Genomic DNA, 16534 nt, shown 5'->3' on the forward strand with positions numbered 1-16534 from the left:
TTACAAGGTTATTTTGTTATTTATTGATTTATTATAATTAAAATGGAGACATGTGGTTTGAATGAGCACTTAGGTACCTAAAGGGTGCATGTACCCACGTTGAAGTTACAACTCACAGATACATGTATTTACACAATCCACTACCAAAAACACAATCCACATATACAAATATTTTACACAATCAGCAAATATCACTTTATTTATTTATTGGTACAAATAATGTCACTTTATTTAATGAGTTTAAAAATAAATGCATGACACCACATCACCCTTATGAATGAAATCTATCGAGGGTATGGGTCAGTAATTGAAGCACGGTTTATTGATCCTCCCTCAAATTGCATGTCTCGAGCTGGAAGGCTTCTAGTTGTGCCTCCCACAATAGATGCAGGCTCCAAAGGTACAGAGAGAGAGATAGAATAACTACTAAGCATGAGTACAATGGTTGCCATGGTTGGTCTTTCAACCAAATTTTCTTGAACACAAAGTAAAGCAATGTGAATGCATCTCATTATTTCATTTTGTGAACCGTTGCTTAATGATGGATCTATTAAATTTGTGATTGTACCCTCCCTCCAGTTTCTCCATGCCTGCACAATTGCATATACCTTTTAGATCACTAATTACAATTCAATCTTAACATGCTTAATTTAATGTAACAATCTTTTAATACATACTTTTTTGTTTGACAAAATGCATACTTTTTTATTGGAATGGAAGAAATAATAATGAGAGAACATGACTTACAAAGCTAAGTAAATCCTCCGGACGTTGTCCATGAAAAACGTGGCAAGCTTTCTGGCCACTTATAATCTCCAAAACTAGTACACCAAAACTAAAAACGTCTGATTTTACCGAAAATTCTCCAAACATTACATACTCGGGAGCCATATATCCACTACGTAACAAAGTGAAAAAGTTTAATTAGTCAGAACTAATTAGTCTTTTTGAGTCACAAGTAATCAACTTGTTTTGGTTGTTAAGGCCAATGGTACATATTAACAAATTTGATTATTTTATGTTTAAAAAAAACAATTTTGATTTTTCACCAGTAACCATGATGCATGATACCATCTTTAAAAGAGCTTAAATATCATAAAAACTATTTTTGGAGTCAACATCAATGAATTACAATACAAGATAAATTAATGATGAAATTTTTTTTACTTAACAAGATATGGAAATCATAATCTAATACTTACTATGTTCCAACGATTTTATTTGTATTTACTTGAGTTTGATCGACAAGAAGTAGTCTGGCGATACCAAAATCTGATATTTTAGGATTCAACTTTTCGTCTAAGAGAATGTTACCCGCTTTAAGATCACGATGTATAATACGAAGTTGAGAATCCTCATGAAGGTAAAGAAGGCCTCTAGCAATACCTCCAATGATTTTGTAGCGCCTTTCCCAATCCAATCGTGCTTTGTTTATTGGATCTATACAAACACAAAATTAGATATTTTAGTAGTCATATGCATGAGAGCAACAATCTAATAAAGCATATATTATGGCCTACCAAATATAAAATTATCAAGACTTTTATTCTGAACATATTCATAGACAAGCAATCTTTCTCTTCCTTCTAGACAAAAACCAAGTAGTCGAACTAAATTTCGATGTTGAAGCTTAGCCACTAAAAGCACTTCATTCCTAAATTCAATATCCCCTTGTCCTGAATTTGTTGACAACCTTTTGACCGCAATCACTTGTCCATTGGAGAGTATACCCTGCAAATATATTTCATTTGTGTATAATAAGTACTTTAATCATTAAGAATGTGATGTTCATCTAAATCTATAGGATTATTTATACCTGATAAACAACTCCAAATCCGCCATGTCCAAGTTTATTAGCTTCAGAAAAGTTACTTGTAGCAACTTGTAATGTCTCGAAGTTGAATTGCAATGACTCAGCGATTTCAATATCATTATTATCATCTTCTTCTATATCTTCAAACATTGTACAAGGCATGTTAGAAAAACATGCTAATATCTAATTTTTGAAATCAAACATTGTACAAAGGCTTCCATTTTTCTTTGCCTTCTGTCTATTTTTGAATTACTGCATCTAGGTTTTCTCTATTTGAATGCAAAACTTTGTTACCCATCACAACTTATTATTATGAAGTAGATTTTATATCGTCAAAATTATCCTGCATTCATACCACGACTTAGACAGTCTAACGAATTTAGACAAAGTCACATACCTTCGAGATTTATCTTTTCCTTCCTTTTCCTTAAGCATATGCAAATGAAAATTAGCAGGGCAGCAGCAACAACAACAACAACAGTCGGCACAACTACGGCGATGGTAGTATGTGTTGATTTGCTTTTTTCTGCAATTAATGAGACATTTCAAAGATTAAGAATAGTAAAATATTACCAACAAACAAGTCTACAACGACTAACTAATGAAAAAAAAAAAGGCCAAGATAAGAACAAGTAAAACAAGGTAAGCTAACTGTAATCACCATGTAGTAATTAAGTATGATTAGGTAATGACAATCAGTAATTACCTTCTTCTGGTGGGGAGGTTTCATCTTGGTGTATTACTGTCGTAGGACCATAGAAGGAATATATTTCATATCTAATATTACAACTTAGTTTGAGAACTCTACCTCCAATCTTGTTTTTAAAAAAACTTGGAATTTCTGAAATAGCACGCTCTAAACAATCATTGCAATCTTGCCCTGACAAGTCAGGTGTACACTGCACAAGACCATATATGGTTTCGAAATTCAAAGTTGCATTACCGGTAGCAAACTTACGACGAGAATCACCTGATGCAGCTATTTCATTGAGTTTCCTCATCAAGTTCCCAAGAACTTGATTAAATTGATCCACATCGGTTACATTTCTATTGTTCCGCTTATAATATGAAAATGCAGCATCCATAATGCCAAATATTGATCGGTTTGAGTAACGCAACATGCAGTTATCATACCAACTAATTGCTTCTTTTTGGGTTGGACAAAGTTTTGTGAGAAGAACTCTTGAATTGTTGAGACAACTGCGACAAACGTCAGGTGTAACATCTCCTCTGCACAGTCCAATGGCGTTTACTTTGTCAGTGTTTTGGCCATAAGAGAAATTGTAGAAACCATAGTTGATTTGTGTGTTGGAAGTGAGATTGGATAAAAGGGTGTTGAGGTTGTTTTGATAGGTGCTATTGGCTGTGTAGTTAATGTTATTGTTTAAACAATAGCTGCGCAAAAAATTTGGTTGGCCTTGGGCTTGAGATACGATAATGATAATAAAAAGAAGAAAAGAATAAAAGGAAAATAATAGCTTGCTAGAAACAATTGTCATTCTGATATATTGATCTCAGTCTTGGAACAAGAACAGGTTATTAAGAAATGGAGGATTGAAGCTTTGGATATGAAAGTAAATTAATTTATTTGAAGTGGGTGAAATGGTTTGCGACCAAGCTTGTAGTCTTTTATCATTCGATTTGTGTGAAAGGTCATGTGAGTATATTCAAAAGTGAGACTTTTGGGTCAATGGATTTAGTAGTAGTAGCTGCTTTTGGGTCAATGCATTGCATGGAAACAACTACAAGATGGAAAATGCTCGGAAGTTCTTCAATTTGAAGACTTGTATGGTTATAAGACCAAATGAAAATGAAAGGTGTAGACACTGACAAAATAAGAAAACATTAAAAAAAAGTAAACACAATTATTATAGCTAAAAGGCGCCCCTAACGTGTCCCTTTGTTTGTTTTTCTACTATGCTTAATGATATATACGAAGAAAAGTAACAATTTTAGCATATACAATGATCAAACATTTTTTACTATTATAATAATTTTTATGTTTAATTAATTGTAGGTTTCCGAACTATTTGAAATTTTTTAAATCAGTCCATAAATTAAATTTTTTGCAATTAGATACTTTGAACTATTTTTTTTTAGTTAAGACCTTTCGTTAGTTGACCGTGAATTGGTTCGCACGTACCGGTTTGCGGTACTTTTGCAAACCGGTTCTTCCAAATTCATGTGGAATTTGCAGAAAACAGATGTACCAGCAAGATTGAAGAGAGATCCGGAAAAAAATCTCTCAGCTTTTTTCATTTTGCAGATTTGAACCCCAAATTAGGTGAAGGAAAGGGTGAATTTGATGCTCAATTTCTACCATTATATGATTAATTGCAAATTGGCAGTGAGAATTAGTGGAGAAAGAAAAACTGAAAAGAGATAAAACAAGAAGATGAACAGCAATTACTGGGTTAAGAAAGAGAAGAGATTTATCTTCTTTTTTATTTTAAAAAAATAATTGGGTTCAATTAAGTACTCCCTCCATCTCATAATACTTGACACAGTTAACCTTATTACGCATACCAATACATAATTTTAAGCTTAAATATCTTGAATAATATATTAGAAAAAATTATGAAAATTTGATATTTTGAAAATATTCGTCGAGACAAATCTAACGACATCTTATATGATATTATTTATCTTTGTATATTAGTAGAAAAATATGGTCAAAGTAAGTTAGGTCAAAATTACACATTTTCAAATAGGTCATCTATTGCGGAACGGAGGGAGTATCATTATTATTCACCTAAAGAAAGACCACGTGCATACCTTTTCAGCTTACACGGGAAGCCTTTCACTATTCACAAGAAGTCAAGAACTATTTATTATTTAATTTAGGGAAATGTTAACCGGTGCCTGAGCACTGGTTAAGGAAACAAGTACTAGTAGCTTTTGTATTGAAAATTATGTAATCAATTTCTTAAAAGTTAATAAAGTGTTATTTTTAATTCAAATTTTCCTTTTTTGAATTCCTTAAGGGGAAATAGTCACATTAGTCCCTGAACGAGGAACGAATAATCACAATAGTCCCTCAATGTATCAAAATTTCAAAATAGTCCCTGATTGTGCATTTTGTTACTCAAAATAGTCCTTGATATTAAAATATTTCGTTAATATTATCATATTAGTCCTTCAATAGACTTACTTATTATCATATTAGTCCTTATACGTACTTACTTATTGTCATTTTAGTCCCTATATAAAAAGAGTTATTGTGAGTATTAAGGGATTATTTAAGCGTTGTGGACTATTTTGACTAACAAAGTGGACAATCAGAGACTATTTTAAAATTTTGATACATTGAAGGACTATTATGACTACTTGCTACACATTTAGGGACCAAAGTTACTATTACCCCATTCCTTAACCAGTGCTTCGGGGTACCGGTTAACAAGACTCTTTAATTTAACTACTTCACGTGGATTGGTAAAAAAAAAAAACAATTTCCTATGGTTCTTTAATTTTTTATTAATGAAATTAATATTTTCTAACATATTTTGTAAACTAATTAGTTTTTTTAATTTATCATATTCAATATTGTACCTGAACGTACCAACTGACGAACCGACTCTGTATACTCCCCACGTACCAAATTTTTTTGACAGTTGACATACCGCATATCCAAATTCGGACCACGTACCAAAGCGAACCGCGAATCGTGTGACTATGAGTCAAATGTTAATTAATGTTGACATGAACTATTACATGACAGTCTTTTTTCACATCACTAACCACCTAATATCCATATTTATTTATAATTTTGTTTTCACATAAATAAATAGTATATTTTATTTCAAAGCCATAACTTTTCTAACTTCTTGAAACGATAAAACGAAACGACGTGCTTCGATCTTGTCTGAATTCCAAAAACGCACCCTCAAACGAATAATTGAGTTATTTTGTTTTTGATATTCTTTCATGGATGACTCAGTGAAACGGATACATTTGTTTTGATTCTTTCCTGGTCAATTTGGGCGTCTTGCCTTTTTTGGGGTTCTGTTTTGCTGTTGTTTTAGCCTCCTGTAGTACCTATGATGATGTTGTTTTTTTTAGGCTATTATGGGAACACATTGGCTACTTTGTTTTCTGTAGTTTAGATTTAGAGGCAGCCGTTGTTTTTTTTTGGGGGGGGGGGGTTTATTTTCTTCTGTTTTGGTACTGTTAATTTATTTTACACCGCCGAAAATTGTCTTTTCACTCTTTTTATTGCGCTAACATTTGAAAATTATGAACAATGTTATTTTTTTTTATGAAATTTTGATTTTGATTAAAACTAAAAAAAAATGTAAATGTTGGTTGCTTTGTTACATATATATTCAAATCGTGCTTGTTACATTTGTTTTAATATTTAAATTTATTCTTATCTATTCGATACATGTGTTATTTGTATTAAAAATTGAGGGTATTTTTGGAAAGAAAAATTCAACCCAAAAATGCTGAAAGGGGTAGTTTTCTTTATTTAGGGCCTGTTTGGATCGACTTATCTTTGAGCTTATGAAAAATAGCTTATTCAAATAAAAAAGCTTTTATGTTAATTCATTAGTTCTCACTAACAATAATTGTATCTTCATACGTTGTTTTTCATAAACTACCTTTGCAAACTTCTGAATAATACATAAAAGCTTAATTATTTGCGTAAGTTGTTCTGCATAAGCTAAAAAATAAGTCAATCCAAACGGGCCCTTATACTACTCCCTCCGTTCCTTTTTAAGTGTCGTTTAAGCGTGAATTTTACGTTTCTATTTAACTGTCGTTTTGGTATTTTAAGTGTATGATTTGTCAATTATACCCTTTGTCAATTACTCGTATCTTTTTCTTTGTTTGATTACTCTTATCTCAATAAAACTAATTGATGTTATATATTGTGAAAACTAAAGTTTGTTTTTTTAAACAAGGTTTGTTTGTGTTTTTTCTTTAAATAAAATTTGTTTCTTGTTATCTTCATATTTAAACAAAATTTTGTTATCTATAATAATGGTTCTATGAAGAGTTTAAATTCTATAAACAAGATGAATAATTATTAAAAATTTCAAGTGTAAAGTAAAAGAACAGATTTGGGAGAAAAAATAAAAAACTTCATGAATGTTCAAAAGGAAGAAAGAGTAGAAGCCTCATTGGAACGACTGATGGGAGGTGAAGAGGGAGAAATAGTTGAAGCTTTAATTTTGATTAAAGAAGTTGGAGGAAAGTTAATTTTTTCTTAGCTTTTGATTAATGTGAAGTTGGAATAATTTTTATATTGACTTAAATTAATTAAAGTGATGTGCACAATATTTAGAAAATTGACAATTGTTTGTTATGAGAGAGAGTGTGAAAAAAAAATAATTTGTTGGAGAAAAAATAGTAAATAACAAATGTTTGTAATTACGATCTTAAAAAAAAAAATGTTTGTTACGAGAGAATAACATATTAAATTTATTGGAAAGATAAATTGTGACAAAAAATAGGAATATATTGGTGGATTAAATTGAGGGTATAATTGGAAGAACAAGTGCAAAAAACACTTTACTATTTTCGTGTTAAGTTTCTAAAACGACACTTAAAAAAGAACGGAGGGAGTACTAGCGAAAAGACGGGCACCCTTCTTTTTATTGCACTAACTTTTAAAAATTATGACCGGTGTTTTTTTTAATGAAATTTTGATTTTAATTAAAATTAAAAATATATATGTTTGTTGTTTCAAGCTATAAAAAACAAAACTAACCATCATTATCTATTTCAATGACACCAACAATATAGCAAAAAAATACAATCTAAATTCTTTTTTTAATGACACCAACAAACATCTTTATTATATAAAAAATTATTTAAGAGTATAATTGAGATAATGAAAAGGTAAGTATAAATATACTCATCTAGTTTGTTGCACTTTTTAAATGATAAAGGAAAAAAAACCTAAACCCTAAAACCTAAAACCAGACATACATATCGTGTTCATTACATTTGTTTTAATATTTAAATTTATTCTTATCTATTTGTTACATGTGTTATTTGAATTGAAAATTGAGGGCATTTTTGGAAAGAAAAATTCAGCACAAAAGTGTTGAAAGTGGTAGTTTTCTTTATATATACAGCATTTTTGGGTTGGATTTTTTTTCTTCAAAAATACCCTCGATTTTCAATACAAATCACACATGTAACAAATAGATAAGAATAAATTTAAATATTAAAAAAATGTAACAAACACAATATATATATATATATATATATATATATATATATATATATATATATATATATATATATATAGAGAGAGAGAGAGAGAGAGAGAGAGAGAGAGAGAGAGAGAGAGAGAGAGAGAGAGAGAGAGAGATAGGATCCGTTGACACCAGGTGTCAAACTTTATATTGACACCAAATTATATTCGTTGATTTTATTTCATCCAATGGCTCTCATTAATTCACCAAATCCACATGAGATCTCGTCCACACTTGATTCATGACGTCCACACTTGATTCATGATATTTCGTTGGGGTGAAAGCTTCTAAAATTCTCTCGTTTATGCAGCTTCTACGGTTCTAGCCCTGGCAAAAGTTATGGTGCATAAGTCCTTTCTTATGCACCATGCATAAACATATCACAACTGTCAGATCAGAGACACGTGTTATAATCTTGTGCTTCAGCTCTACATTTCGCCATCTCTCTCTGCATTTAACCAACAAACTTCTCTTTCTACAAAGATAATTCCTCTCTCTACTCTCTCTATTATCTCATGAACAACGCTGCCTATCACCATCTTCTCCGGCGAATTGTTCTTCTCCGGTGCGGTGGCCGGTGGTGGCACCACCGCGCCGGAGTTACAAAACTTCGTCGTTTCAAAAAGTTTTCACATATTTAAACATCCTTTTCTTCCCTCTATTCATTTTTCAAATCAGTTTTTAGCAAAAACACTTAACAAAGCCTAGATCTAGAAATTACAGTAAAGTAAAATTTCTCAATCCTTTTGTTTTTGACCTTCTTCTCACTTCTGGATTCGTTCTCAGTTTACGCTCTTCTCCTTTTGATGCGCGAGATTTGGTGTACACAAACTTGGAAACGGTTCCGTTTTGCTCCTTCTTCCCTGGTCCGAACAACTTCTGTATGTATGAATCTGGCTCGGTTTCTGTTGTTGGAATCGAAAATGAATGGTGTGGTTATGGCTATGTTTGAATCCGACTTTGAATGGGTTGAAAAGAAACAATGCATTGTTGTGATTCGAATTCGGTTTGAAGTTGTTGTGAGTGTGGAATTCGAACTGTTTGTGATGTTACTGTTGCTGGAAGAGAGTTTTGAGGATGATGATTGTGATGAACTAGAAATGATAATTGCTGGAAAATGTTCCTAGTGTTCTTGATGAAATTCTTTTGATGATTTTGTGTTTTGATCTGTTTTTGGGCGCTGCCGAACACTAGATCGGTGTAGGAGTGGAGAGAGAAGGCGGAGGAGAGAGACACGGGCGGTTCTGTTTTCAATTGCACAAGAAAATCATTAAGTATATCTAATGGTTTTAGAGTACAACTTACAGAAACCATTCCGACAGCAAAATGGTTTTGGAGTCCAAACTCACGGAAACCATTTTCACTGCAAAATGGTTTTGGAGTACAACTCACAGAAACCATTTTCACTGCAAAATGGTTTTGGAGTACAACTCACAGAAACCATACCCATAGCAAAACCATTAGACAATTATTTTGGTTTCTCATAGAAGACTATCAAAACCATTAAACCATAATTATGGTTTCGGTAATAATTTCAGTGTATAACATCTTAATCATTATTCAAAACCATCTAACAATAATAATTTCAAAATACCATTTCAAAATACCTTAATTTGATATACTAATATAGGTTAATCTATACTGAGTATGGATTATGGATGTGATGAAAGTGTTGGGTTGTTAACAGTTATAAAGGATTCGAAATACCATACTTTACATTACATGAATTAAGAAAATAATATAACTAATTAAATATAGTTGTGTGACCGAAGCCATGTGAACTGTCAAATGAAGAAAGGTTAGACTAATGAAATAAATATGCAGAAAGTGTTGAATTAAACTCAACAGCTAATATATGTATTATACTTAAAAAAAACTAATATATGTATTAATTTGATATACTGATAGCGGTAGAATTAGAAAGCAATTGGGGTGTAGAAAGGTTAAATTGTTTTTGTTGGACTGGGTGTTAATGGACTGGACTTATGCAGGACTTATTAGAATTAAGCTTTCACTTGGGGTGTAGAAAGCAATTATGTTAGGTGTAGAAAGCAATTATGCACGGTGCATAAGGATCTCCTTATGCACCATAACCACACCCTCTAGCCCTTACCTTCTACTGCCTCCAATATCTCTCGTTTATGCAGCTTATAGTTTTCATTCATCTCCTCGATTGGTTGCAAACGTTCAGATCATTCATCCATCTAACGTTGAATATATAGAATCAATTTGCAATTACAATTTGTAAAAAATATTTAAATATAATGAAGTATCCTTTTGCAATTAGAAATCAATTTCTTTTCTCCACAATCGATCTACCCTGAGAAATTCCATGACAATTCTTTTTCTTTCTCCCGGATACGAAGGAATGGAAACATTTAACCTAATTACCTAATATTTTTTGCAATCACAAACCAAATAAGTTTGTTTGAGTTTCAGTAACTAACAAAATAGACAAACCTCACGAAGGAATGTAAATCAACAATCAAATTTTCAATCATACAATTGTTTTCTCAAGAATCTCAACAACATGACGTCCACACAAACTATATTTATCATTAAAAGGCTCATATTTATCATTAAAAGGTTTCCATAAATTTGCAACTTTCTTGATGCGCCTAATCACGCTCTTTATTTTCATTTTAGGTAAATGAATCTTGCTTTGTATTAATTAGTTCCTGAAAGACCAACAATGTAATCAACCCACTTATTCAAACTTCAAAAAAAAAAAAAAAAAACCACGTATTCAAGAATCGTGTCTTCTTACAGGTCTCAAATTATCTACTATACAACCACCAATTATTCACACCCAATAGAGTAATTGGCTGCAAACTCAAATTGATTTAAATTATACATTTGATTGATTGCTTGATTTAAATTATAAAGTTTCAAGTTCACAAACGAAGAATGAAGATGCAGATGCAGTAAAGTAAAGTAATTGCCACCACTTATTTAAGAATCGTTCCCTTTTCTATAAATTTTATTGAGAGTATTTTAATTATTCAATGATGGTTGGAATACTAAAATCAATTCTCATACATGCAATCCTACCCATTGAATCAAACCTATCGACAATACCCCTAAATTCACAAACGAAAAATTTTGTGGAACACGATGTATCAAAATCAGATACAAGGTTATGTTAATTTTGTGGAACACGATGTATCAAAATCAGATATAAGGTTTATGTTAAAAAAATTATAAGTCAAATATGTAAAATTTATCCCCAAATAAAATTATATAATATTTTCAAGTGTCAAAAAATTCCAAAATTTATGCCAGAAGATCAGAATAACAATGTTATATTATTTGGCACAAAAATAAGATATTTGGACTATTTATTATTACACACGCGCCTGTTACGCGTGTGGTTTGAAATAGAGTTTCCTTTTCTTTTTTTATGTGCGCGTGTTACCACGCGGCTGTCTTCATCTTCACCCTGGTTGGTAGAAACGGGTCTATATTGACCCTCGACGAGACCCGATCGATTCTCGCTTGTTTACTGGCGCGGTGAAGCAGAAATGAGGGCGTTTGGATCGTAGTTTATCGATTAAGAGAAGCCCTCAATCAATTTTGGAAATCATTAAGAGATTTGAGAAAATGTCGATATCAAGGAAATTGGGGTTTTATCCGTTTCAGGTTTTGAGATTTTGGTAAATAAAGATTCATGAGAAGGTCGATGAATTATGTTGGAACAAAATGTGTTTAACAATGAACCTTAAAGAGTTTTGATGATAACAAGGTATTAAAAATTGTAAATTGGACTAGCTAATATTTGTTCAAGTGTACAGGACCATAATTACAAAGTTACATCATCATTGGTTCTGAATGAGCAAATAAAGAGCTAAGGAATTAACAAAAATTTGAAGCTTGGACGCTCCTGAAGGCAACTTGCTACTGAAGAGAAAAAGCGCTCCTGAAGTTAAGTCGCTTCTGAAGTAAGGATAGTGCTTCTGAAGTTAAGTCGCTTCTGAAGTTGGAATAGTGCTCCTGAAGACAAGAAGTTCAGAAGTCATATCATCAGAAGCTGCATCATCAGAAGCTGCAGAAGTCATCCATCAGAAGCTGCATCATCAGAAGCTGCCTCATCAGAAGCCATTTCACCAGAAGCTGAATTTCAACTGGATTTGCAAAGAATCAAGAATTGAAGTATTATCAATGCAAAAGCTGTCTATTGGATTCGAAAACACAAACAAAGGATTAGTGGAATTTGCAACGGTCATTTCAAAGGTGTTTGAAGGCGTGTGCTTGCAATTTGGACGAAAGCGTTGACATTGTACTTTGTACGAATTGTACAACCACGTTCTCCACTACTCTGTTTTGTGTCCGCGCTACAGGACAAGAAAACAGCTCCAGAATACGGTTTCGCCTGCATAGATGTTCCTTTGGATAAGGAATGGATTTCAAATTTGTTCTTCATAGGACAACAACCAAATCAGGCAAAAGATCATTGGTGAAAGATCAAGCTTCAACAACGACTCTTTGGTGTGCTGGCAATTTCACAACGTCTCTTTCACACCTCTATATAAAGGAGTGAAGACCTAGAGAATTGGTAATGCAAGAACGCTGAACGAAAGACTCACAAGATTTTTTCACAAGTACCAAACCTCTGCTGAAATTGTTCTGCATTCACTTAGAATTTCTGTGTCTCAAAGTCATATCTTAGAAATTCTTAAGTCCATTGAGTCTGTATCTGATTTGTATTGTGAGCACCTCTGATTGTATATCAAGTGTTCAACCTTAAACAATTTTCTGTGTAATTTTGTTTAGTTAGGAAGTCTCTTGCAGTTGTGCTTGAGCAGGAAGTCTCTTGATTGTGTTCTTGAGCAAAGGAAGTCTCTTGCTTGTGTGCTTGAGCATTGGAAGTCTCTTGCTTGTGTGCTTGAGCATTTGTAATCAGATATTACTCATAGTGAAATCTCCTTGGAAGTGCAAGGGGGACTGGACTACTTCCGGATTGTGGAAGGAACCAGTATAATTGCTTTGTGTCGTTCTTCTTCTCTCTCTCTGTTTTATTCCGCTGCATTTAGATTCTGATTATCACTTCAGAAGCTGTCTCGCTTAGCTTCTGATCAGTGTGTTCAGTTTTTAGGAGAAACGAAGAATTTTTCTAAAACACAATTCAACCCCCCTTCTTGTGTTTTTCTCACCTTCAATTGGTATCTAGAGCCTTGGTCTGTTGTGTAACACTTAACCGTGCAACAGTCAAAGATCTGAGAAAAACATGACTACTCCTCCTCCTAATGGTTCTGGTTCTAGTGATACTAGCTATAAAAATGTCTCACATGATTATAGTGATAGTAAGAAAACCAGTGTTGGAAAAGTTCCAAAGTTCAATGGAGATGCTGAAAAGTTCTCTTGGTGGAAGACCAATTTTTACAGTTACATCATGAGCCTAGATGAAGAATTATGGGATATTCTGGAAGATGGTGTTGGTGATTTAGTCCTTGATGAAGAAGGAGCTGCTGTGGATAGAAAGAAACATACTCCAGAACTGAGGAAACTCTACAAGAAGCATCATATTATCAGAGGAGCTCTTGTCACTGCCATACCTAAAGCAGAGTACATGAAGATGAGTGACAAATCCACTGCTAAAGCTATGTTTGCTTCTCTCTGTTCAAATTATGAAGGGAGCAAGAAGGTCAAAGAAGCAAAGGCTCTCCTGCTTGTACATCAGTATGAGTTATTCAAGATGAAGGATGATGAAACTATTGAGGAGATGTACTCAAGGTTTCAAACTTTAGTTTCTGGGCTACAGATTCTAAAGAAGAGCTATGTTGCTTCTGATCATGTAAGCAAGATTCTCAGAAGCTTACCTGCCAGATGGAGACCAAAGGTGACTGCCATTGAGGAAGCTAAAGATTTAAACACTTTAAGTGTTGAAGATCTTGTTAGTTCTCTCAAAGTTCATGAGTTAAGTCTTAATGAACATGAGTCTACTAAGAAGAGTAAATCAATAGCTCTTCCATCTAAAGGCAAGTCATCAAAAGCTCTCAAAGTGGTTGAATCTGAAGAGGAAGAACAGTCAAGCTCAGATTCTGAACCAGATGCTGCTGAAATGGCCATGCTCTCAAACAGACTTCAATATCTGGCCAAGAAGAACAGAAAGTTTCTCTCCAAAAGGGGTAACTCCAGAAGCTCAAGGAAAGAAGATCAGAAGGGATGCTTCAACTGTAAGAAGCCTGGTCACTTCATTGCTGAATGCCCTGATCTTCAAAGAGAAAAGTCAAAGGACAAATCAAAGAGGTCTACCTTCAAACCAAGCAAATTCAAGAAGCAGATTAAGCAGAGTTTAATGGCAACCTGGGATGATTTGGGTAGTGAATCTGGATCTGATAAAGAGGAAGCTGATGAAGATGCAAAGGTAGCTGTTGGGTTGGTAGCGACAGCAACTTCAGAAGCTGGATCAGATTCAGACTCAGAAGATGAAAACGAGGTATATTCCAAAATTCCCAGAGATGAACTTGTTGAGTCACTTAAAGAACTTCTTACACACTTTGAAGTAAGAACCAATGAGTTGAAGGATTTAAAAGAAAAATATGCTGATTTGGTACAACAGCAAAAATCAACTCTATTGGATCTGAAAGCTTCTGAACAAGGACTTAGGGGCTTTGATTTCATGTGTAAAACATATGAAGATCAGCTCAGGTTCTTATGTCAGAAGCTACAAGAAAAGTGTAATGAAAAACCTTTAAGTAATCATGAAATTGCTCTTGAAGATTTCATTATATCTGGCATTGACAGAAGCAGAGTAGCTTCTATGATTTATAGCATTTACAAGAACAATGGCAGAGGAATTGGTTTTCCAAAAGTGAAACTTGATAAAACCAATCTAAAGTCTTGTTGTGAATGCATCAAGGAAGGTCTGAAAACATTCTTTGTACCAGAAAGGGCTGAGTTGGAAACTGTTGTTCAATCAGAACCTGAAGCTTCTAGTTCTAAGGCTAAGATTACTTCAAAGCCAAAGAACTCTAAGTCAAAGGCTATGATCAAATCTGATTCCAAGACTTCAAAGGTTAGGATCCTGAAAAGATCAGAACCTATTCCTCAGAGTCTGGTGAAACCAAAATCTGGGGTTCTGAAGTCTAAGTTTCAGAAGAAGACAGTTACTGCTTCTGAAGTACCAAAACCTAAGGTGATGGTTAATCAGAAGCAACCCAACTCACAGCACAAGGTACAAGAAGTGAAGAGTAAAGCCTTAAGTACTAACCTTCCAGGACCCATAGAACAATGGGTACCTAAATCTAAAAATGTCAATGATGCAGGTATGTCTAAGAGCAGTGCCAAAGCAAAGATCATGGTACCTAGACAGCGGTTGCTCAAGACACATGACAGGAGACAAGTCCATGTTCCTCAGCCTAACAATGAAAGAGGGAGGAAATGTGAAATTTGGAGGCAACCAGTCAGGCAAGATCATAGGTACAGGAACTATTGGTAATTCCTCTACCTCAATTAATAATGTATGGTTGGTAGATGGTCTTGAACATAACCTTTTGAGCATTAGTCAATTTTGTGATAATGGTTATGATGTGCTTTTTGAAAAACCCAACTGTACAGTAATCAACAAGGAAGACAAATCCATTGTGTTCAAGGGAAAGAGAGTTGACAATGTCTATAAAATCAATTTTTCTGAACTGGCTGATCAGAAGGTGATTTGCCTACTATCAGTGAATGATAAGAAATGGATGTGGCACAGAAGGTTGGGACATGCTAACTGGAGGTTAATCTCTAAGCTTAGTAAGTTACAACTTGTGAAAGGGCTACCAGACATTGACTATCATTCAGATGCACTCTGTGGTGCATGTCAGAGAGGGAAAATTGTGAAATCATCTTTTAAAACCAAAGACATTGTTTCAACTTCAAGACCTTTAGAATTACTCCATATTGATTTATTTGGACCAGTGAGTACTGCATCCTTATATGGAAGTAGATATGGATTAGTCATTGTTGATGATTACAGCAGATGGGCTTGGGTGAAATTCATAAAGAGTAAAGATGTTGCGTGTGATGTATTCAGTAGCTTCTGCACTCAAATTCAATCTGAAAAAGGATCAAAAATTTTGAAAGTCAGAAGTGATCATGGTGGAGAATTTGAAAATGAGCCATTTGAAGCTTTTTGTGAAAAACATGGAATTTTCCATGAATTCTCTTCTCCTAGAACACCACAACAAAATGGGGTTGTAGAGAGAAAGAATAGAACTTTACAAGAAATGGCCAGAACCATGATTCATGAAAACAATTTACCAAAACATTTTTGGGCAGAAGCAGTGAATACAGCATGCTATGTTCAAAACAGGATCTATATTAGACCTATTTTGGAGAAAACAGCATATGAACTCTTTAAAGGAAGAAAACCCAATATCTCTTACTTTCATCAATTTGGATGTACATGTTACATTCTGAACAACAAGCTCTACCTAAAGAAATTTGATGCCAAGGCCCAAAGAGGAATCTTTTTAGGTTACTCTGAAAGGTCAAAGGCATACAGAGTGTATAATTCAGAAACACTTTGTGTTGA

General features: G+C 33.6%; 1 protein-coding gene across 1 annotated transcript; it reads right to left on the minus strand.

Annotated features, from left to right (window-relative positions):
- On the minus strand, positions 1–3579 carry LOC146958745 (cysteine-rich receptor-like protein kinase 26). The gene is made up of 7 exons (XM_085740282.1): positions 2520–3579; positions 2211–2339; positions 1817–1953; positions 1521–1731; positions 1203–1440; positions 748–898; positions 1–590 (listed from the first exon to the last, which is right to left on the minus strand). The coding sequence occupies exons 1-7, from the start codon at positions 3310–3312 to the stop codon at positions 285–287; spliced, it is 1965 nt and encodes a 654-aa protein (XP_085596408.1). The 5' UTR covers positions 3313–3579; the 3' UTR covers positions 1–284.
- Between the last annotated feature and the right edge of the window lie 12955 nt (positions 3580–16534).

Source organism: Medicago sativa, chromosome 1 (genome assembly GCF_051527215.1).
Source record: "Medicago sativa cultivar Bolivia chromosome 1, Bolivia_mono, whole genome shotgun sequence".
NCBI classification, from domain to species: Eukaryota; Viridiplantae; Streptophyta; class Magnoliopsida; order Fabales; family Fabaceae; genus Medicago; species Medicago sativa.